The following is a 22,466-nucleotide window of genomic DNA, read 5'->3' on the forward strand; positions in this document are numbered from 1 at the left end:
CATTTCATTAACTTTACAAGGGGTAATTCCCAGCATGCAGCATCATCTTTGCGAGCAGCCCCATCCTGGCTCTCTCCCCCCTTCACAAAGGCAGCAGTGCTAGACAGGAAGGCAATGCCCTATTAACATCCAGAGAAGGCAACAGGCAGGTGATAGTTGCCCACAGCAGAAACAAGCAGTGATTTTTGTTTTTCAAAGCAAAAAAATAACAAATAAAATAAAAAACACAGAACGGATGTCAAAGCAGAAATGAATTTGAAAGCAGCTCCTGGCTCTCCCATGCAAAGGAGCAGTGAATGCATTGTTTTTACTCCTTGTGAGAATAACCCAGCTGTTCCTCCTTGCTGCCCACCCTGGCAATCAGCAGTGTTTCCAGGCAAAGAGGCTCTGAGGCTTTAGGGGGTGGGGATCAAAGGGCTGTCCCCTAGGCTCAGAAATCAACTCAACTGCGCCGTGTTCATTAGAAACATGCACACACGCGGGCAGGAATTTATTAGTCAACAGACTTACCATCCCAAAACAAAACAAAAAAATCCCCCTAGAGAGGGTTCGGCTCCCAGTTTTGCCTGCTCGCAATTGTACTGAATGTCTTACACGGGTGGGAGCACACCACGCTCACGGCTGAGATGCCAGCCTCCCCCGTATAACGGGGCTGTGCCCCTTTCCCAGCCGCCCGAGACACGTCCAGCATCAGAGCAGCTGCAGCAGCTTCAGCGTGTGCGAGAGGGAGGCAGGCTCGGCGGACGCCAGGTACTGGCAGCAGAGCCAGTCCTCCAGTTCGACGCTCCGCTCCGTGTCCACGGCTCGCTCGGCAAACTTCATCATCAGCAGGGCGCGCTTCATGTCCACCCAGTTCTGCAGCACCTGGCAGAGGGCTTCCTCATGGCTGAGGGGCTGCTCGGTGAGCTCCCGCCGGGGCCCCCACAGCAGGCACTGCAGCATCCGCTTGGCCTCAGTGATCCGCACGCGCTTGATGGGGTCTGCCTCCAGAAGGAGGTGGGCGAGCTGCTGGAGCCCCCGCGAGTAGATGGACAGGCTGGGCAGAGCAGGGAGGTCCTCGGGGCTGTACTCCTGCTCCTTGAGGTGCACCTTCTCCTCAAAGGGGTTGGGCTGGTGCAGCAGCTCGTAGATGAGGATGCCGGTCTGAAACTCATCGAACTTCTTGTACTGGGAAGCTGACACGATCTCCGGGGCCAGCCTGGCCTGACTCTTCTTCAGCTTGGAGTCTCCGGATCCCGGTTTCTGCTTGGCTTTCAAAAAGTTGCTGATGATCAGGCGGGGCAAGTGCTTGTCATCTTTGGCTTTCACACAGCTCATGGGGGGCTTGCAGGGGACAAGCAGGAGGTTCTCCAGGCACAGGTCACGATGGATTATGCCATGCTCTTTGAGGTGCTCCAGCCCGTTGCAGAGCTGGAGGAGCAAGAAGCAAACCCGACGCTCGTACAGCTCGGGCTTGGCTTGGTGCAGCATCACCGAGTCCCTCACGAAGTCAGCAGTGGTCTGGCTCGGCACCTCCCGCGTGATGACCACCACGCAGTCGTGCTCGCTGGCAGCGCGGGAGGCACGGAGACCATCCCCGGGCACGCTCTTCTCCACATCCGAGGCCAGCAGCATGCTGGAGGGGACGGAGGCCACGAAATGCCCACAGTCCTGCTGGATGTTGAAGTGGACGGGCACCGCGGGGCTGCAGTATGAAGCGGCCACCTTGGACTCCTGGCTTTTACAGATCTGCAAGGAGAGACCAAAGAAAAAGTTTTATCCATCAGTGACAGAGACCAGGCGCAGACCAGAAGCTCAGAGGTAGTTCCTTAAGCTGGGATTTGAAGACATTAAGGTATTGGTAGAAGCAGGGTGCATATTAGTTCCTTTAGCACTTTAAACCATCTCTAGATTTTCTTGAACTCACATGACTTTGTCTTCATTTTGTTCTGTGTTTTAGCATTATGGCTGCATTAAAGACGGCACAAACCCAAAACCAGGTTTCTTATAGGAGTATCCATTAGCTTGTGAGGCCTTCTGGCATTTCTTTTGTACGCTTCTGTTTTTTTCCCCCTTCTATTTAGGGATGTATTTATATCTCAACCACAGGAATCAACAACAGGCTGAAACTCAGCATAAAAGGCTTCAAACCCTGGAGCGTGCCACTGCCAGTCATGGTGTGCGTGCAAAATCGGACAAGAAATCAATTTTGCCTCCAAGCTAAAATAAATGCAATAATAGAGAGGAGCTGGAGAAACAGGCTGCTTTTGTACTCCGCTAGCAATGGTTTGGATCCAGGCATTTGCAGGTAATTCACTCAGATGAGATGATCGCGTAGAGATAGGACAATAGGGGCTTGAAGTGCCCCTTCTCTTCTAAAGGAAAATACCCTGCTGCTGCTTCATGCTTATTTAGGGGAAAGATAATCTCTGGAGAGTGGGGCAGACTACAGATTACCATACCAAGGAAAGAGGAGCCCCTGGAAGAATGAATGCAGCCAGATGGAGTCAGGGAGATCTTCCCCAGCCAGCCTTTCTTCCTGACTTCGGCTGCACCAGAGGCATCCTCCATGCAACAGGCTCCAAGTAGGAGCCTGGGGCTGGCTTAGTCGTGCACCTTTAAGCAGAGAAAGAAGCCAAGGAGTGGAGCATATCTTGGCTTAATTCCTCTAAAGCCTTTTCATGTAAAACTGGCTCCTTCTAACTATTTTATACATATCCTTGTGTGCCTGTACACAGCCTAAACCCTGGCTCTGGCTGCTCAGCTGGCCCCTTGGCTCAAGTCAGATCCTCTGCCCATCTTGAGTTATCCAAATCTATTTTAACTACCGGTCTGCGATTTCTTGCACGTCAGAAAATCTGTATCACATCCAGGAGGGGCAGTGAGAAGTCAGCCAACTGTAAAGTTTTGCAAGTGTTCTCTATTTCAGCTACCAAAAAAAGGTAGCACCCTGGAACATTGCAAGAGATGTGTGAGTGCACGTACATAAACACGTGCATGACTTTATGCTGGTGCAGAGTACAGCCCTCTTGGGCTGCTTTGGGCTTTATCACGGTGCTCTGTGGAGTACCGAGGACACAGAATAAGCACACAGGGACCCAAGAGCAGCTCCGTTAAGAGGCTGAAAATGTGTTTTTTTCTGCCTTGGCCGTAATTCATCCACTACAGCAGTGGAGGCAGAGCCACTGAACCACACACAGCATGGCTGGCAAGAGGAAAGGTCTGTGTGTGCCACCAGGAACCACATATTGAAAAGGAGCTGACCGGCTCTGAGGTTTCTGAAGGAAAATTTTGATGAACTTTGGCTTGTTGTACCTAAAAAGTTGCTGCTCTGACTGCTGGACTAGAGGTATTGGGGCAAGCCCTGATTCAACTCTGGTTATTCAAAGCACCCCCCTGTTGGGTTGACTGCTTCCTTTAGAAAATCTTTTTTAAGGCTTTAAAGCTATCACTTAACTAAAACATCCCCTTGGGGGTTGTAATTGTGTAAAGGATTCAGCAGATCTTTTTTTTTCCTTGCTTAATGCATCTCTGGCAGCGCTTGTTTGGGAATTATTTTAGTTTTTGAAAACAACATGAAGAGGAAGCAGCAGTGAACTTCTCCTAGGTTAAAGCCCAAACAGAAGTTAAAAGCCTCTGTATTCAAGTAGTAACATGGATCAAGAACCCCAAGTCCATGGGATGTGCATGAAACAAGCTGCCTAAGCTTATTTATCCAGGTTTCGGAGAGCTGAAGCATCACACCCCACATTTCCATTTCAAACGTGGATTCTGTACAGTTACAGGGATATATTTCAGAACCTGGCCTTACACACCATCTCTAGTTCAGCCTTTCATTATTTAATTGAGACCTGGAATATCTTAAAGCCCGTAGTTTCAACATCATACACGTGGTTTCTGGGTCAAACCTTCCCCTTAGAAGGGGGGCAGTGGGGAAAAAGGCTGTCTTTTGAGCAGTTTTTAAGCAGTTTGGTTTGCCAGAGGTGAACTATGCTGTGTTTACAATACAGTATTAGCACAAAGCTTTTTAGAGAGAACCTGGTCGGGTTGTAGACCAGTCCCAGCTCCGCTGTGGGAAGCAAACCCTGCGGCTGCTTGGAGCTGGGGACGAGCCACATACCCAGGCTTGCTCTGGTCACCGGCTTACCTTCACAGCATAGGTGGTTGACGGGTCCTTGGAGCAGGTGGCACAGTAGTAGATGGCATCCCCTGAGTCGCAGCAGGGCTTGTTGCACGCCAGCTTGAAGAGCGACCAGTTGTTCTCGCTGAAGCGCAGCTCGTTCTTCTGCTCCCGCATGAAGCAGTCCTCGCACTTGGCGACCAGGCGGCGCAGGGACTCGGCGTAGAGGGCGCCCAGCTTGGCGTACACCCCCTCCTTGCTGTCGATGTTGCTCAGGAGGTTGTGGAGGTGGAGGCTGGAGCTCGACGACACCTGGCTGGAGACGCTGAGCTGCGAGGAGGAGAGGGACTGCAGGTTCCTGCTGGGCATGCAGGCCCCCGTGCTCTTGCTGGTAGCTGAGCCCCAGTAGCTGTTTCCTTTGGAGGCTTTCTCCAGGGACTCAGAAGAGGAGAAGGTGCCGGGGCCCCCCAGGCCGGCTGGGTGGATGAAGGGAGGCTCTTCCCGCAGGCAGAAGTTGCTCTCGGAGTGGCTGACGTTCAACCTGGGGCTGGCAGTGCCGGCTGCTCTGCCGGAAGATGTTTGGCTCCCAAAAAAGCCATCCGGGGAGGACACTGTTCTGCTCATCGTCTTCTTCTGGGGCAGAGGGGGCGGGCAGCTGGGGCCGGCAGAGGGAGCATCCTCACTGGAGGTGGGGAGGAAGGAGCCGGGGGGAAACACTTGGCTCTCAGCTGGAGGCGGTGAGTGGTTCGGCTCAGACGAGTGCCCTAGGGGACAGGGAGACACAACGGGGTTTGATTCATCCATTGGTGGAGGCAGAGCTGCATGGAAGGGGTTAGCTCTCCTTAATCTGGTTTAACACAGCGGCTTCGCGAAGCAGGCTGCAGACAGCTCACTAGAGAAATGCTCCCTCCACCTGAGACTGCTTTCCTACGAACCTCACACACGGCAGTAAAAGCTGGCAGAGGGCAAATATTTCAGCCGTGACATCAGCCACGAGGAGGTAAGTAAGAAGGAAGCACTTGGAGGACACTCATTCAGCAGCAATCCCTCCAGCAAAGCCTCGGAGCTGCCACCCGCTGCCTGAGCAGCGCAGCGTGATAAGAGTGACTCACGCAGCTCTGACTTCAGCCTGGCCACAGCTGCCCAAGAAGGATATTGAACCTGCCTCTGCCTCTCGTTGGGTAAGGGTCACCGGGCAAGGGCTGGGATTTGGCCAGCTCCACCCTACTGAAAAAAAAAATCTGGCCTCCCTTCTGGCTGTCCCCCAGCTTAGGTTAGATCTCTCTGCCTTCCTGCCCCAGCTAGGCTGGAGACAGGCAGCACAGCTGCAAGCCTCAGGAGAGGGGAAAAGCAGAAAAGGGTGATTTGACGTTGAAATAGACAGCAAGACTTTCAGGTCAGAGAGAAAGAAGCGGTGGGGATCTGAAGCAGCAATTAAAAGAAGTGACAATTACTGGGACAGCGATCCCTGGTAGCTGCTCGCTGCCTGTGATGACCACGGTGGGGGCAGGTCCACTACGTCTCAGCTACCAGAGCAGATGCCAGCTCACGCTGTCCAGCAGACAGGAGTCATGCAGCAGGGCATCTCCTGCCACTTCCAGTCCAAGGGGCTTTGGCAGAAGACGCAACCAAGAGAAATTCTTCAGCACGCAGCCCAAGACCAGCACCTCTGCCAGGACACGCAGTGGAGCCCCCATTTCAAGAGGATAAATGTATTTGGTGGAGGCTTAGGGAACAAACAGCAGCCCCAGAACCTTTGGCAACCAGTCCACAAATGTCAAATTGCTCTCACCTCTTTTTTACACGCCGATGGACTCTGCCCCAAGCTCTGGGTTACAATTAAAACCTTTTCACAGCTTTCCTAACACTGCTCTGCACCTTCAGCATGGGGTTCTCCTGCATGAGATGGGATGGGGCTTATTCCATCCCCCCGTATTTTCACATCTGACAGCACAGCCAATTAATCTGAGCTCACTTCACCCGGTGACTGACTGCGTAGCTGCTTGCTTACACCAGAACAAGAACTCACGTGTGGGTTATTCATTTTAAAGCTCAACCTTCCTGAGATGAGCTTAAACAGTTGCCTCTGCTAGTGGAAGCAGAGAACTCCTGTCGTTCCGTATCATTTTTGACAGCAAATTGCTTTTGTGTCCAGCAAGTAAAGATCCAAAACATGTGAGTTTTTCTTCCCCACGTACAACTTCCTGGCAGAGCCTCGCTCTCAGACTCCAAAGTTAGCAGTGGAAAAATGGACTTTCCAGAGCTCTGGCTCTTAATTTTATTGCTGCACATTGTTGCTCTTGGAAAGACAGAACTTCCACTACACGAAGATTACTTCTGCAAAGGAAATACTTTCTGAGCTGCCGAACACGTTAGTGCATGTCTCAGTTACGCACTTATGAAGAAAATGACTTCATAGTAAGTATTTTTTAATCTCAGGTAAACTAGTGCAGGCAGATTTTTTTTTTTCCCCCTTCAAGAAACAACTGGGAAGACAAGGAGAGGGAGAGATCACCTTTAGCACAAAACCCCTTCTGGTACTCCTCAGATCTGTGGAGGATATTCCAGGAGAGCTTACTTGTGGCCTTGTGCAACAGGGGAAGCACAAGCAGGATGAGCACAATTGCTTTCAGATAGAGGCTTCATCCAGACACGATGGATAAACAGATTTTGGCACTGGCCAAATGAAAGAGGGAAAAAAACATGATGGTCTGGCTCTCCCACGCTCATTTTAAGTGTATCAAGAGGCAGAAGGGTGAGAGCAGACAGACGGAGGGTTGCTGAGAGGACTAGGTGATGGGAGCCCTGTGACCCCTGCCCTGCAGATGCCGCCCCAGCAGTGGGATTCAGGATGGGATAATCTCCTCCCCGGGTCTGATGCTACCTCTCCGACACCCACTCGGCCACTTACTGCCATCGCTGCCGGTCTGCGTGTCTGAGCTGAGGCTGTCGGTGGATCCGGCCGTGAAGCTGACGTGGATGCTGCGGAAAGGCGGGCTGAGGCTCTCGGTGGAGCTATTGCTGCCCCTCTCCAGCTCAGCGTTATTCGGGTTCATTTTCAGAGCGCGCCTAGAGACAACGAAGCAGAAGGGTCAGGAGGCAGGCAGGAAAAGGTGCCACGCATGCAGCTGCGAGCGCAGATTAAAGTTGAGAGCAGCCTCAGCTTGGTTCCCACGTATTCATACGGACCCTGCAGTCTTACCAGGCATTAGCGTTTCATTGTCAATTTTTTCCTCCCCTTTCTCTGGGATTTGGAGGTCATATTCCACTGACACCAAGCAGGTCGTGGCCTTGCAAGGCACCACTTCCTCTGAGAAACCACGTGTGCTTGAGCAGAGAGAGCCACGGAGCCAACAGCACCCAGCCCCAGCCCCAGCCTCCCCTTTCTAGCACATGTGTGATCTTGGACCGCATCCCATTTTGGCCACTGCCACCAGGAAGCGGGGACCCACGGATGTTTGCCTCCAGTAAAACTCCGTGGAAGGGAGCAGCATCACTCCTCCTAGCCTACAGGAGGAAAAGTTGGTGCTGGGCACCAGAACCCAACTCCTACACGGTGGAGGCACGAGTAGAAGCACAGTCCAGCAGCAGCAGCAACTTTCTCCTCTGTGCACCACCCTAACAGCTGAAAAAAGAAGCTCCTCTTCAGAAAACAATCATACATCAGACGCAGGACCCACTGTGCAGCTTTTAAGGTAAGACCTACTGTTCTCCACACAGCTTCCATCTACAATAAATAAATCCTTAAGCCACAAGCTGCTCTTATGTACTGCCAGAGCCACAATATAAGTGATCAGTTGTAGGCAAGCAGGACTATTTGCTGAGATAATGAATTTTCCCCATATTTTCTTCATTTTTTTCCTCCCTGGAAAACAACAGGAGTTGTCGAAACCAGGCAGCACACCAGAGCACAAATACCCCCAGCTTCGGTACAGATCAAACTCTCCGTTGAGGTTATTTGCCACATTTTTAAATAAAGCTGCCAATCCACCGATAAAACTCAACGCATTGATGACTGAGAATGCAAAAAGGTTAGCGGAAGACTTGCAAAAAAAGAAAAGAAAAGAAAAATAACTTCCACCAGCTATCTCGCTGGAAGGTATCCGGCATTTCCTAATCAGACGGCGGAGCGGCTGCAGAGAAAGACAAACAAAAGACATGCACAACTATTTTCTTGTGACACACTGCTCACGCATGCAGAATCCCTCCTCTTCCAAAATCCCCAGGCACAGCAGATGCCACGAGCGCTTTATTTTAAGATTAAGAAACGTTTCATCCTGCGTCCAGACAAAGCACTTACTCTGGTGTCCACACAACCACATGGAGAGCAGCATGTATGAGAAGCCCGGAAGAAACTTCTGCCAGACTTCCTCATTTGCCTGAGCAGGCTCATTCTAAAAATACTCGGGGGCTGATCAAAATAAGGGTCGGGGAAACCTCCTCAGGTACAGCTCCGGCAGGGACGCTGCCCTTGGTCTTGCCCCGGTGATGAATTTTCCACACGCACTTGGTCACCACAGCCAGCCTCCCGAGGAGGATTTACAAAACTTCAAGTGCACCACGCAAGACAGGTTTATTAAAAAAAAAATAAATAAAAAAAAAGAGCAAGTGAGAGACACTGTGGTTTTTAGCTCTGTTTTAGCTCTGTTATGATTAACGCTGTTGAAAACAGCCAACTGGAGTCTAGTCTTTTTTTAAAAAAATAAAGCTACATATACTAAATAAAACTACATATATAGTTTTATATACATATAAGCTATATAACCTTATCCCATAACCGACTTGCTCAGAAACTTAACTTTTAGTAACTTGGGGTGGAAAAAAAAAACGAAGGGGTGCACATCGATGCGTGTGCCCTGCCTGACTGGGTAAGGATCAAGGAAGTGTTTGAATCCAGAAGAAAAGCGAGAGATCTCAGGAGAGAGCGGGTCTCGATTTGCACAGATGAGAGGTTTCCTGACGCATCCCTCCCCCTCTCCAGACACACACACACACATACACACGCGCGAACACACACAGAAGAAAAAGCTGGTGCATTTCTGTTTCCTCCCCATCACTTAAAACACGGATCCACGGAGCTGCCTTACCATTCCCACACTCGGGCAGAGCTGGGACTTTGCTCGGCAGGGTCCAAGGTCCACCCCGCGCAGCCCCACCTATTCCTCCAAGCAACCTGGGCACAACACGGCGCCTGCCAGCACCATCCTGCCGGCCGTGTTTGCTGAGCCCAGCGCTGCCGTGAAGTCATACGGACGGGGAGCACCGCTTCCTCCCCGCGCCGCTATGTAAAAAATGTAGTTCCTGAGCGGGTCGCACCAAAATAGAAAATTGCTCGCCGCTGTAATGACATCCTGCTCTTGTTTCAGATGCTGCAGCCAGGCCAGCTATTGCCTCCTGCGAATATTTTTGCTCCAAATCTCCCTCCTTTCCTATAAGCTCCTCCTAGCCCAGACAGCGCCCAGATCAAAATACCCATCGCTTTCCCGAAGAATTACTGGAAATACTCGCTATGGCCAAACTGTCCCACTTCCAACAAAAATAAAATCCACTCCAAGAACTGAGCAACCAACCACTGCAACAACCCGTGGGATCCTTACTTCTCCTCCGCTTGTAGCGTTCATTCACGCCATGCACAGCTGTACAGGTTCACTGCCCTGCCCTTTCCTCCAAAAGATAGTGGAAATAAAGAGCACAAACCCATTTTAAACCTGAAGAGATCACTGGGATTATCCCCCGTTGCCTGCTTACACGTGTGGGCTCCGCTTCCCTCAGAAAGAGGTCGCAATGGGTAATTCCCCTCCATTTCCTCAGCACTTTAAATGTTAAGTGCTAACTTCAGGAACAGCAGCAGAGCCTCCACTGAGCGTGAGCACCTAAAGAGCGGGTCACAAAAGAGTCAGCTCTCAATCTAATAACCTAATAAGACAGGATTTCCAGCTCTCCTAATTATTCTGGCGGCTTTAAACACACTTGGCTTCTTCAACATCCTCCACATGACATCCTAGCGTATTTGGGCAACCCCTACAATTCACTATTCACCAGCCTTCCCATCCGAAACAATTCCATCTAGCTGGCTTTCCAAACGATTCCCACAGTCCTGCCTAAAACAAACCAGGGTGGAAAATGGAAGACTGTGGTCTTCTAAAAGAAAGAAAAAAAGGGTTTGGAGATCTGTAACATTACCACAGGACACCAGATCATTTGCAATGCTGCATCTCCTGCTAGGGCGGAGTAACGCTTTGTGTTTCTTTGTGTGCTGTGGTGATGGAAAGCACAGCAATGTCCTCATTTCTCCCTTAAGAAGACAGTTAAACCCATACTAACCTCACCTGGCCGTGGAAGAATTGGTTTCTCTGTGTACAGTGACCCACAAAGCAGGGCGTATTATTTCCAGATGCTTCCACGAACGGAGCAGAGTAGGAGCATCAAACCCCTCAAACATAGAGCAGTAGGAACTGCCAGGGGAAGGCGGTGTGAATGTGAACGGGACATCCCTTCCCAAAGTACAGCACTGGAACTAATGCACAGCAGAGAGAAAAGCCAGGCTACATGGGCATAATTATTATACAAGGGGAAGCATTGTGGCACCATATGTTTGTCTATCTTGAAACAGGAATCGTTTTATTTTCCTCCTCTCTCCACTGCTGCAGGTGGGCATTAGCAAGCAGGTAGAGCAGATCTGTGGTGCCAGGGAGCTGTTTTTATACCTCTGTGTCTGGTTTAGGCAAACCAAGCAATCTAAAAAAGCTAAGCATCCTCTGCCCCATTAATACCAGCATCCCATCTGAAACCTTTATGTGGTCAGGTCATCCGAATGCTTTAATCTGTGTAGCTATTAAAGGTCTTCCCATCCCTTTTACACTAAAGGTAAAATGCCCAGAGAAAAAAAAAAATCAATGGCATGTTCATATGATCTATACTCTTGGGGGTGACTCAACCCATAATTTTTACAATTTATTTATTTATTTTTTGACTTATCAGGAGACAGGTTCTTTAGAACTGGCACAGGCTGCCCAGAGAAGCTGTGGATGCCCCACCCCTGGAGGTGTTCAAGGCCAGGCTGGATGAGGCCCTGAGCAACCTGATGTAGTGGGTGGCATCCCTGCCCATGGCAGGGGGGTAGGAACTGAACAATCTATGAGGTCCCTTCCAACCCGAGCCACTCTGTGATTCTGTGATCTTCCCCAGAGTAAATTCATATGGAGAGCAGAACTAATGATAGCTGAGTCAACAGTGAAATCACTGAATGCTCCGATGTGGTGAAGAAGACAAATCTGATTTCCAACCCCGTACTTTTTACGTGGCAAGATAGGAAACACAAAGAACAGAGATTGTTTCTTTTAAAATGGGAGCCAGTCTCTCCCAAAAGACTTGCCCGATATGTCACAACCTGCAGAAGTGATCCACTGGCAGAAGCAACATGAGAAATCCCTGATTAGTTTCAGACAAAAAACACTCAGGGAGAATCCAAAAGGCCCATTAGCTCCCTGTCCTGGAGTGGGATGCTCTCTCCTGCATGAGCCATACTAGCACTTTGCTTTATGTACTTTTTAAAATAGACTCTAGAGTTTGTAGTGTTTTGTTTTATATATATATATTATATATATAATAATAAGTCTGGCTTGTTCAAAGCAACTCCCTACTGTCATTCACAGTCAGAGACCACAGAGGAAAGGAAAGCATCAAATTTTGGGACCTGTATGACTTCCTATTGCATTTTGTACTGCCACAGGAGCACCACGTAGCCAGCTTGCTTCTGTTCACCGGAGTTCACATCCATACCAAGATCCAGAAGGAAACAGGTGCCTCAGGAAGGGTACTAGAAAGACACCTACAGAGCTGCCTTTTGAAGGTGGCATTAATTGTGACAAAACCAGCTCAAGAGCTAATGCAAAACAGCAGCACCATTTCCTTTGCTTCAGGGGCACGTGGCATACATGAACAGTTAAGGCTGACACGCTGGAAGGAACCCGGGCATCACTTAACCTCACCCGCTGCATAACAAAGGCATAAATTTCAGCAAGGATTCCCTTTTTGTGCCAAATAACTGAAGGCTGTGCTAGACTGTTTCTCACCAAAGAGCATCTAAATCATCACTGTACATATAAGTCCTGGGGATCCTAGATTCCCGGGTTAGCCCTTTCCATACCCAACTACCCTCCCAGCTTTTGGATGAAGACCAGTCGCCCTTTTCCTTTTCCAGTCTCTTTCCTCTTGTAATTTGACTCATTTTCTATTCCATTTCAGACCAAGAAAGCCTTAAATATCTGTAATCTTTCACACAAGCAGGAAAAAGAACCATACAAACAATGAGAAAGATGAAACAGATCCGGATCTATTATTTGCCTTTTTGGATGCCCACTTTTAAAATTCCCCAAAAGCACTCCTTCAGCCATCCTAGGAGACAGCTTACAGCAAAACCAGAGTTTCCTCAGTGCCTGGCAGGAATTTACCCTGTAATCTTTTTTCCCTTTTAATTGTTAGAGCAAGGACGAACAACAAAAAAAATGTATGAACAATGCCCAGGCCTAGGGGAGGATGAAGGTGCCTCAGAGTCACCCCCGCGTGGAGGATCTCTGCCCTCCTCCAGGCACGTGGCTGCAGCCCAGGAGCACCAGAGATGTTCCCCCAGCACCAGGCAAGTCACACCAGGAGAAGAAGCTGCCAGCGATGACTGCCCAAGGTAACACAACCCCGCTGTGGCGGTTTCAAGCAGTGTTGCACGTAGCCATCCCTCCCGCTGCCACGTACAGGTAACAACACCCCGGTTCCTGTGTGAACACGCTCAGAGGAAAACACGAGCACCCTCCGAGCAAACAAACAAAGCGAGCAGCTCGTGAAAGCCGCCATCTGATCGAGTTGCTCCCAGAGGGAGGGCTGTGCTCTCAGCAAGGCACCCCGAGGCCCAGCCGCAGGCAGCACGGTGCCGAGGAGGCAGCTACACACAGAGCAAAGCCTCGCCTGCGGCCACGGAGGGTAAGGGTAGATGCCAGCACCTACCTCAGCCACCTGGCACTGTTACAGCTCCAGACTTTCAGCAGGTGACTGCACATTTCCTAAAGAATCACTCCTGAACAGCTCTGCTGAGCCCCCGCAACAACACCCCACACGTGGCAGACACGACCCCGAGCCGGGTGCTGATACAAGACACCAAGCAGCAGCAGCCACGAAATAAAGTTCTCAGGGTCAGGACTGAAGCACATCTCAGTGTCATCTCTGATTGTGAAGGCAATAAAGCTCGTCTGTGTGCTCGCCTGTGGGCTCTTTCTTTCCTCTGACTTCAGCAGGGATCACGTGGCATCGCAGCAGAAAGCCCAGCACTAAGGGCTGAAGGCTCTTTTTCATCTGCTTCCTTCCCTTGAGAGATCTGATTTGCTCATTGTTTGGTCAATTTAAAACACTTTAAAGTATTTTGTTTAAAGGAGCTTTTAAACAAGGTAGAAGTTCCCTGTATTAGCCAGCCCTAAAAAGTTGAAATTTTGGTATAAGAATAAAGCAGTGTTTAAAGTAATTCATTAATTAAGGAAGCACCAACCCAAACACCATCTCAGACCGGTGAGCGCTGATGACCACACACAAGCCTGACCACGGCCCCAAGAGCAACTTCTCCAGACACCCATCCCTTCCCTCAACTTCTAGATCAAAGAGCCAAAGCCCAATCTGCCACGCAACACATGGTTCCAGGTAACAAAACCAAAGTGTGCGAGAAAGCAAACTCAGGACACCTGCAGGACGCAAAGTGTCCCTCCCCGCTGTGATCAGGCAGCCTAACCCATGAGCTGCACAGGAGGGAAATCAATTTCTTTCACTCCTTTGGGCAGTTTTTTTTTTTTTTTTTTTTTCCTGATACACAGCCAACTGCAGTTGCTGCATACACATAAATTATTGGAAGATTAAATTGTTTAGTGGAGCTTCTTCCTTTCCAGACAGACAGCAGTCCTGCATTTGTTTTGTAGGCACTGCTGTCACCCTGCCTGCAGACCTGAATCCCGGGAGAGCTGCAGTGAAAGAAAGGCTGCCTGAAGCAAGCACATGTTCAACAAGCTCCGGTTACTTGCTTGCAGGCAAGCAGCCCTCCCTGGGAAGCTACAGCTTCAAGCGTCAGCCTTTAAAGCAAGAAGATGTTAGGGGCAAACAGAAAATTAGGATTTCAGAGGCCCTTGCTATAAGAACCAAGAGGGGAAGCTGCCCAGTTCCACATACCAAAGGACCTTGTAACCTGTTGGTTTTGATCCCAAAAACCTTGCTGGCCAGTCAACCCCCGCAGCAAACACGTCACGACCACAAATGCTTAACAGTCATGCACACGCTCACAAGGCTGAATACCTGGACTGCTTCTTTGGCGGCGGCGGTGGTGGTGCAAACTCCGTGCCATTGCTCTTCTCCTTAGGGAATTCAAAGGACGACGACTTGCTGATCCCAGGCTGGCTCTCCACCATCGGGCAGTCATCCACGGGGTCGGCGTCGGCTCTTCCAACCTCGGCTCCCACTGCCCACGGGTGCGTTGAGAGTGCCTGCTCCTCCTCCTCTACCTCCTCCTCCTCCTCCTCTATCCGGCACTGCTTGGCCCACGTTGGGGTGTAGTGCTTCTGCCTCCTGTCGTAGGACAAACCTGCCAGGCCTCTGCCGGGCTCCTCCACGGAGGCTCCGTTAACGTGAGCGCACAGAGAAGGGGACACCCCAAAGCCCCCCGTGTCCGCACAGCTCCTCGGCAGCGGGTGGGCTCCAGCTCCGTCGTGGTTGTTGCCGTCACCGAGCCTTGCCAGGGGGGAGCTGGCTGGGAGCACGCAGCTCCCCTCGCTGCCCTGCTGGCTGTTTTTGGACATCTTGGGAGGGATGGCCGGGCTCTCTGTAACCGAGCTCTTGGGAGGAGCTGCGAAGTGAAGCCTCAGTCCGTTGTCACTTCCCGATGCCTGAAACACCTCTCCGGGCTCAACGGCGGGCGGCGAGGTCCCAAAATCAGGGTGGGAAGCGGAGCTGACACAGGGCCACTGAACTCCCACAGCGGAATCGGGGCTGCTGAGGAAGATGGTCTTGTGGTCGTCCTCCGTGTGCGCGGTCATGACGGTGATCTTGGCCGCCACCTGGGTGGCGGGGTCCTGGTACTCCTTCTCTGCGCCCCACGCCCAGCCACCATCCCTCCACGCACCGTCCGCCTGCTCCGTGCCAGGGCTGTGGGCTGGTTTCTCCACGTTCGCAGCTCCGCTGAGGCCCTTCAGCTGGGCTTTCTTCCTCTTGGTGCTCTCGGCGTAGATCGGGTCGCCGCGGGAGCACTGCGGCTCCACCAACGCCTGCTGGGGACCGCTCGTGCCTCCGGCGGCATCTGCGTCCCCGCAGCGAGGGGCGTCCTCCTTATCCTGGCACAACGCGCAGGCAGCGGCCGCCTCGGCGCGGAGGGACGACTTTTTCCTCTCCGAAGACGGGGCAGAGGGGTCGCCCTGCTCCTTGGCGATGCAGAAGGCCACGCTGGCAGCCCTGCGCTCCTCCTCGCTGAACTTCACCGCCCTGCCGCTCGGCCTGGCCGCCTCGGGAGCATCCCGCTGCCTCCAGCCGCGGGGCGCCGGGCCCTCCTTCTCGCACCAGGCCCCCTTCCCCTCGGCACAGCGCGGGGCAGGGCCCTCTCTGCGGCAGTCCGTGATCGAGCAGTACTCACCCCCTTCACCCTCGAAGCTGGAAGAGACGCGAGCACGGTCGCCCTCGGAGGGAAGCGCTGCTCCTTCCCTCCCGTGGGATGAAGGGTTTCTGGTAGAGCTGCCGACTCCTCTGTCCCCCAAGGCGGGCGGGTTTGGGCAGAGGGGCTGATGCTGATGCAGCAGGGCCAGCTTATCTTTGGCTCTGCTCTCCTGCTTGCCCACCTCCCCCAGGAGCACCAGGCTGTGGATGGAGACGTTCCTCTCCACGCGCCCCTCCAGGCTGCGCAGGCCCACCATGGAGTAGCTGGGAGAGCAGCAGGACAGGCACTCGCCCGGCGGGCCGTGCAGGAAGGGCTTCCTCACGCCGCCGTTGCCAAAATTGTCCCGACAGAGCCGCTGCGCATCGCCTGACTTCAGCAGAAGGTGCTTGCCGGAAACCATCCCCCAGCTGACCTGCAGGGGACGAAAAACGAGCACACCATCAGCACGTGCAAAATGAAAGAGAAAGCAGAAGAGATAAACAGATGCATAGGAAAATCCTCCGGCATGTGCAGCCTTTTTCTGCTCTGTGCTCACCCCGCCAATAAGCCTTTTCTGCTCCTTCTTCTTCCTGGACCATTCGCAGCCCTCGCATTACCAACAATGGCAATGCAATGAAATGAGGCATTCCCCTTTCTCTTTGCATGGGTTCCCTGCCAGCAACACGTCCAACCTGTCATCCTGTCTGTGAGTCACCGTGCAATTACGGATTCAGAGAGGGAAGGAATCTTTGTGCTTCCCTCTGCTGTTTTTGTTTCGCTGCACGCTGCTGCTCCTGACTGGCAGACTCCAAAGCATCAACAGGGACTATCGTTAGCAGGTCATCCCCTGATAGCAGTATTGCTTCCCAGAAGGGAGAGATTTTTGCTAAATTGCCCTTCCACCTCAAAGGACTGGCAGCCTCAACTCAGCTCCCATGGACTTAGTTTTGCAGCGTGGAAACCTGACAGAAAAATACACAGGAAATTGAAGGAGCAGCGTTGTGATGGGTAGACAGGTACTACAGCAGCCCCTCTTTTCCTGACGCGCTAGGCGTTGGTAGATATTCACAGGGTGAATAGGAGACCACACTTATACTGCCTGAGAGCAGAAGGAGATCCTGGGGCAGCCGGGACAGTCCTCACCCCCCCTTTTTGCCAAGGCAGAAGCAGAGGTACCAGCTGCAGCCCGAAGGGCTGGGATGTTGCAAACCCCACTCCCACAGCACAAAATTCAGCCTGGGGCAAGATCCACGTGCGCAGATCAAACCACACCAGTAACGGCAGCCTGCAACGTTTCATTCAGCTTTAGCCAAAAACGCGTTGGGAAGCCAAGATCGGCTTAAAAACCTGAGTCAGGAACAGAAGGAGAAGCAATGGGAAGGAAACCGTTTTAACAGATATTCCAAGAGCTCCTGAGAGGAGGCAAGTAACGGGAAATCACGCTTGGACTGGATTAATCATTACCTGTGACAGATCTGCATTCATATTCACATCCGCCCACGTGTCAGAAACATCTGAGTTTATCATCGTTGGTTTCACAGCAATCGTTGGCTTTGAGACAGGGGTATTCACGCCTTCGTCTTCCAACGCTGGGCTCTCAGCCTTGGTCCTAACTCCATTCGGGAGCACACCACAGGCTCCCACGTCGGGGGGTGTCTGCAGTCGATGGGAACTCTTGGGGCTGAAGCAGTTTTTGCAGGAGCCGGGCTTCCAAACGTGTTCCACAAAGTCACTGCACGCAGACATCTTCAAATCCTTGCGGCTCAGCCCGAGAGCCTCCCGTGTCGCCTGCACTGTTCTCTGCTGTTCATCTTGCATTGGCTGTTTCCAGAGCCGCTCTTGAAGATCACCTGGTAACCTGGAGAAGCACAAACCGTCCAATTAGTTTTGTTATCCACAAAAAAAATGGGAAGATCTTTAATAGGACAGGTGATAATTACACTGATTCTGCCTTCATCACAAAGGCTCGTTGTTTACAGGGCTTTTTTTCACGGCTCAGCTAGAGCCCACACAATCACATTAAAAGCCCCAACTTCTAAGCGTAACTCGGTAATAGAGAAGACATCAAACAAGCAGCATTCCTATGTGATTTCATTGCCTGTTTAACAAGCATGTAGAACCAGCCTCGTGCGAGGTTTGTATCGAGGGTAAAGGGAGAGGCCTTGGAATAGCTGTTTGCATCCCCACAGAGCAAAGCTGGGCAGGAAAAAATATATATATTTTCCAAAGTGGCTTGGAGATACAGGCACCAGACTCGGTGACTGTGTAGCCAAAGGGACCAGCAGCAGCTTTCCTTCTCCCGGAGACACCGCCGTGATCACTGCAGTCGTACACAAAGGCACCTCTCCCACCCACCGCCACGGAGAAAGGCAGGCAGCAAGTCTGGGGCTGGCACTGATTTGAGCAAGTGCCTGGCAGAAAAGCTCTTATCTGCTTTGCCAGGAGCCACAAATAACAGTGTCAGCTCGCTGAAGTGATTCATTGTTTGCAAGGGGAGAAGAGCTTTGCTCTTGGATTACTAACACACAAGGATGCCTTCCCATCTTCCTTCCCCAGGAGGAAATGCCCCAGGACCAAGACATTCCTGCATTCCTGTGCCCTCCCTCCCCGCACAGCCAGATCTGATTGCACTCAGCCGGTAGCTATCTGCAGCTAACAACTTTGGAGATACTTCAGACAACGACTCCCACAAAGCGCAGGGGATTAGGGAAGAGCAGATCAGAAAGTGCAACTAGGGGAGGAAAACTGCAGCCGGCTGCTACAGGTGACCCTGAGCACAACTCCCCTGTATCGTTCTGCAGAGCCATATAACCCATTTCTTCCCCATATAACCAATTTCAGGTCACCACAAAGGCAAAGTTAAAGGGGTGGAAGCTTGTAGGAGCTTGAGTGGGACCAAGTGAACGGGGGAAGAGCCACTGACCTGCAAGCATCAGACACCAGCTTTGGGAAGGGAGGCTTCGATCACATGAGGCATCAGTACCTGCAGACTGGCAGGCCGATAAATTAGGAACTGTTTTATGACAGAGCAGCAAGAAGAGCAACAGCAGTGGGATTCATAAATAAGATAAAAGGATACCTCACTATTTCAGAGAGGAGACTCTTTTAGACAGTTTTTTCCATGGATTTTCAGACTCCAAATTAACCAAAGGACAGCAAATCACTCTCGGGCATACCCCAACACCCCCAAGATGAACAATATTTGCAAGAAAATCGTCTTTAAAGATACTACAGTGCTCCTGCTTTGTTTTCCTTCAGATTTAGCACACAGCATCCAGCCCTTAACCGAGCAGGGCACCGCCAGCGGGTTTGGGCTGGTCGCTGAGCCAGGGGGGATGATCCAAATGGCCCGATATTAGTTTTATCAACCTGACTAGGGGGAAAAAAAAAAAAAAAAAAAATGTTGAAATGCAGGGATGCTTAGTGCCACGGGGAAAATTGGGAAGCCAGCCACGCCGACAATGCCCAAAGTTTACGAAGTGTCCTGATGAGAGCCAGCAAAAAAATAAATAATAATAAAAAATATATATATCCAAGGGAGGAAAGGAGGGGCAGGAGCCAGAAAAAACTCTCCTCGCTGCTGGCTGAATGGCTGGCGCTGCCAGGCGCCCTTCTCAGCCCGTAGCCCCCCCTGCGCAGGGGGAGCAGCAGGCGCATCCCCCCGGCCAAACCCCCCCGGGGGGCTGCGGAAACTTCCCCGGGGCTCCCCCCGGGAGCTGGCAGCGGAGGGCTCCGGCTCGCCCCCACGACCCCCTCCCGGCCCCGGCGGGGTCTCTCCCAGCCGGGCTTTGTCCCGGGGGGCTCCGCCCGGAGCTCCCCCCCTCCAGCCCAGCCCCGGCGCCGCCCGCTCCCGGCCCCGCGGCTCTCACCGGCCTCCCGTGGATGCTGGGGGGGGGCGCACCGGGCTCGGCTCCCTGCTGCCGCCCGGCTCCGGCTCCGGTGGCCACCGGGCGAGTGGCGAGCGCGGCCCCGCGTGGGCAGGGGGCAGCGGGAGCCCCGCCTCGGACCGCCCACGGGGCCGCCCCCACGGGGCCGCGCCCCCGGCACGGAGCGCCCCGGGCACCCACGCGTGGCACCGGCGCGCACCCCCCGTGCGCGCACCTGCGGGTGGATCCCCGGGGCCGAAATGGGGCCGGTGTCCTCGGGAGATCCTAAATTCCTGCCGGCTCGGGGAGGGTGGGGTCACGGAGAGGGAGGTGGGGGAGGTTTGGGTCCCCGTAGGGTTTGGGGTGTGCTTTAGGGTGGGTGGGAAACGGAGAGGTGTGCCCCCAGCCGCTCGCTGGGCTGGGTGGTTTTGAGAGTCTGGTTCAGCTGAAGCTGGGGGAGGGAAAGAAAAAGAAAGAAGAAAAAAAAAGAGAGAGGAAAAAAAAAAAAAAAAAGAAAGAAAAGGAAAAAAAAAAAAAGAAAAAAGAAAAGGAAAAAAAAAAAAGAAAAGAAAAAAAAAGGAAAAAATAAAAGAAGAAAAGGGAAAACAAATAAAAAAAAGAAAAATAAATAAAAAGAAAGAAGAGGAAAAAAGAGGGAGAAATAAAAGAAAAAGGGAATAAAAGGAAAAAAAGAGGGAAAAAAGAAAAAAGAGGAACAAAAGGAAACAAGGAAAAAAAAAAGAAGAAAGAGGGAAAAAAAAAAAAAAAAGAAGAGGAAGAAAAAACAAGAAAAAAGAGGAGAAAAAAAAAAAAGCTTAAAAATTATAATAAAAAAAAGGAAGTTCTTGTCTCTGTTCAGGGCTTGAACTCAGGTCCTTGCTAAAGCCACCTCTCATTTAGTACAACAAAGGATGCCAAGTGACATGCATTTTGGGACAAAATAGCGGAATAAAAATGTAAACTGTCTTCCAACCAGAAATCCAAGTCCCTGAATAGAAAAACTGAAGCAGGAGATATGCACACCACTCATCATGGAAAATAATTACCCTCCCAGGAGCCGATCAGCCCAGTGAATCCTTCCACTTCGGGGGATTTTGGCGGTGCCACAGGTTGCAAACCTTTCTGTTCACAGATGCCCCGGCTGGCCAGGCCTGCTCTTTGCTTCTGCTCTCAGCCCTTACTCTGATCAGGTATTAAAATAGCCAGGAAAACCCACAATAAGCAGAAAGGCAGGAAAACACAGGGCTCCTCTGCTTCATTTGCCTTAACATTGCTGTAAAGAAATCCACCTAGCACACCTCCTGCTTGTCCTTAACCACTCGTTTGTTCACAATCTGCTGTGCTGTTTGCACGCAGCATCCCAGGGCACCCCATCAAATGGGTAAATTAGCTCTCCAAAACGCATTAATCACGACAAACCTCTAGCACAGCGATGTGCTGGGGGGGAAATCAGCTGTGAAAATCAGCTGCACCGCTGTGGCCAGACACCTGGGGACACCTGGGGACACGGGTGCTTTGACCTCACAGCCTTGCCCATGAGCCCCTCCTGCCAAGACAGCTGGGTTGAGATGTCCCAGTGCTGCCAGGAGCTGGAAAACAGTGTATCCTCAAAGTTTCCCCCCAAAAAATTTGTTCTTCAAGGTCTGAGATCAAGAACGGCAGCTTTTTGGGTGGCTGCAAACTCCCAGAGCTCCTCCAATAGACTGTTCATCATTGTTCGTTTAGGTATTTTACCAATGGCCAAGAAAACTCGCAATAAAAAGGCCCTCTCAAGTGGAAATCAGTATACAAAGCCTGCTGAGATGTGACTGTGTGTCCTGGCCAGCCATATTTCTTCCAGCGTATTGTTTCCAGCGCGCTGCGTCAGCAACGAGGCTTGGAGAAACCCTGAGGGCACAGGAGAGGCTTCAGGCCCATAGGGTCTGCAGGCACGACCCCCGAGAAGAGGAGGACAAAAAAAAAAAAAAAAAGCATAAACTGATAGAGAGTTTCCCTGTGGTCAGAATGCAATGAAATGAAATCTCTCACAGCCAGCAAAACCAGCTTGTGTCCACAGTGCTTTTTCCTCCAGGGGACTTAAAAATCAACAGTGCCCCTGATGTGCTGGGGCTTCCACCTGGCCACCACGTTCGACGTGCCCACCCTGGACGCTGCCTCTCTGCGTACCCCAAGCCTTCTCCTGCTTCCAACGCTGGTTGCTTTGCCATGCCCCTGGCTGCTCAGCTGGTCGCCTTCTTTCCTGCATGTGGGCTTTTTTTAGTTTTTTTGGAAGCCCACGTGCAACATCTCTCCCCCAAAGGCAGCTGCCCGTCTCCCTTCCTCCCCCTCTGCCCCACCGCGGCGGAGGGCCACGAATCAGCATGCCCATCAGCAACAGGCACCGCGCCGCTTCTCCGTGGCGAAGGGCAACAGTGGCTGCTAAGAAATCGGGGATAATAGCCCCTTTGAGGGATGCTCGCTTCGTGCTTTTCGGGACGCAGCCTCGGTGGTGGGACCGGGCAGGGGGAGGGGGCGCGGAGGCATATGACAGTGCCGACAACAAGCGGGCTTTGTGCGCTGCGCCCAGCGACATCCACAGCTGTTCTAGCCCCTCTCCTGCCTCTACAAAAGCTCAAGAGAATGAGTGTAAATCAGATAAGATTTTAGTGATTCGGTCCCTGCTTGCCAAAAGCGAAGCTGTGCCGTAGCATCTTCTCCTCCCAGCCGTGCAGCAGTCCCCTGGGAGGAGAGCCTGCCTCGGGTCCTGCTCCTGCTGCTGCTTTGGCTCCCGGAAAGGGGATGCCCTCGGGCTGGTCCCTTCGGTTCGGATTCCCTCTCCTCCTGTCCCTGGGGAACACCGGCAGCCCAC

At 51.9% G+C, this 22,466-nt stretch overlaps 1 protein-coding gene across 1 annotated transcript; it reads right to left on the minus strand.

The window, feature by feature from the left end:
* Positions 1 to 544: 544 nt before the first annotated feature.
* Positions 545 to 17,570, minus strand: PRAG1 (PEAK1 related, kinase-activating pseudokinase 1; the record flags this gene model as incomplete). Its single annotated transcript, XM_082760288.1, has 5 exons — positions 545 to 1,728; positions 4,127 to 4,863; positions 7,011 to 7,168; positions 14,426 to 16,185; positions 17,217 to 17,570. 5 exons carry the CDS (start codon positions 17,568 to 17,570, stop codon positions 691 to 693), a joined length of 4,047 nt encoding a protein of 1,348 aa, XP_082616414.1. The 3' UTR covers positions 545 to 690.
* Between the last annotated feature and the right edge of the window lie 4,896 nt (positions 17,571 to 22,466).

This window comes from Aythya marila, assembly GCF_965140915.1.
Source record: "Aythya marila genome assembly, chromosome: 4".
NCBI classification, from domain to species: Eukaryota; Metazoa; Chordata; class Aves; order Anseriformes; family Anatidae; genus Aythya; species Aythya marila.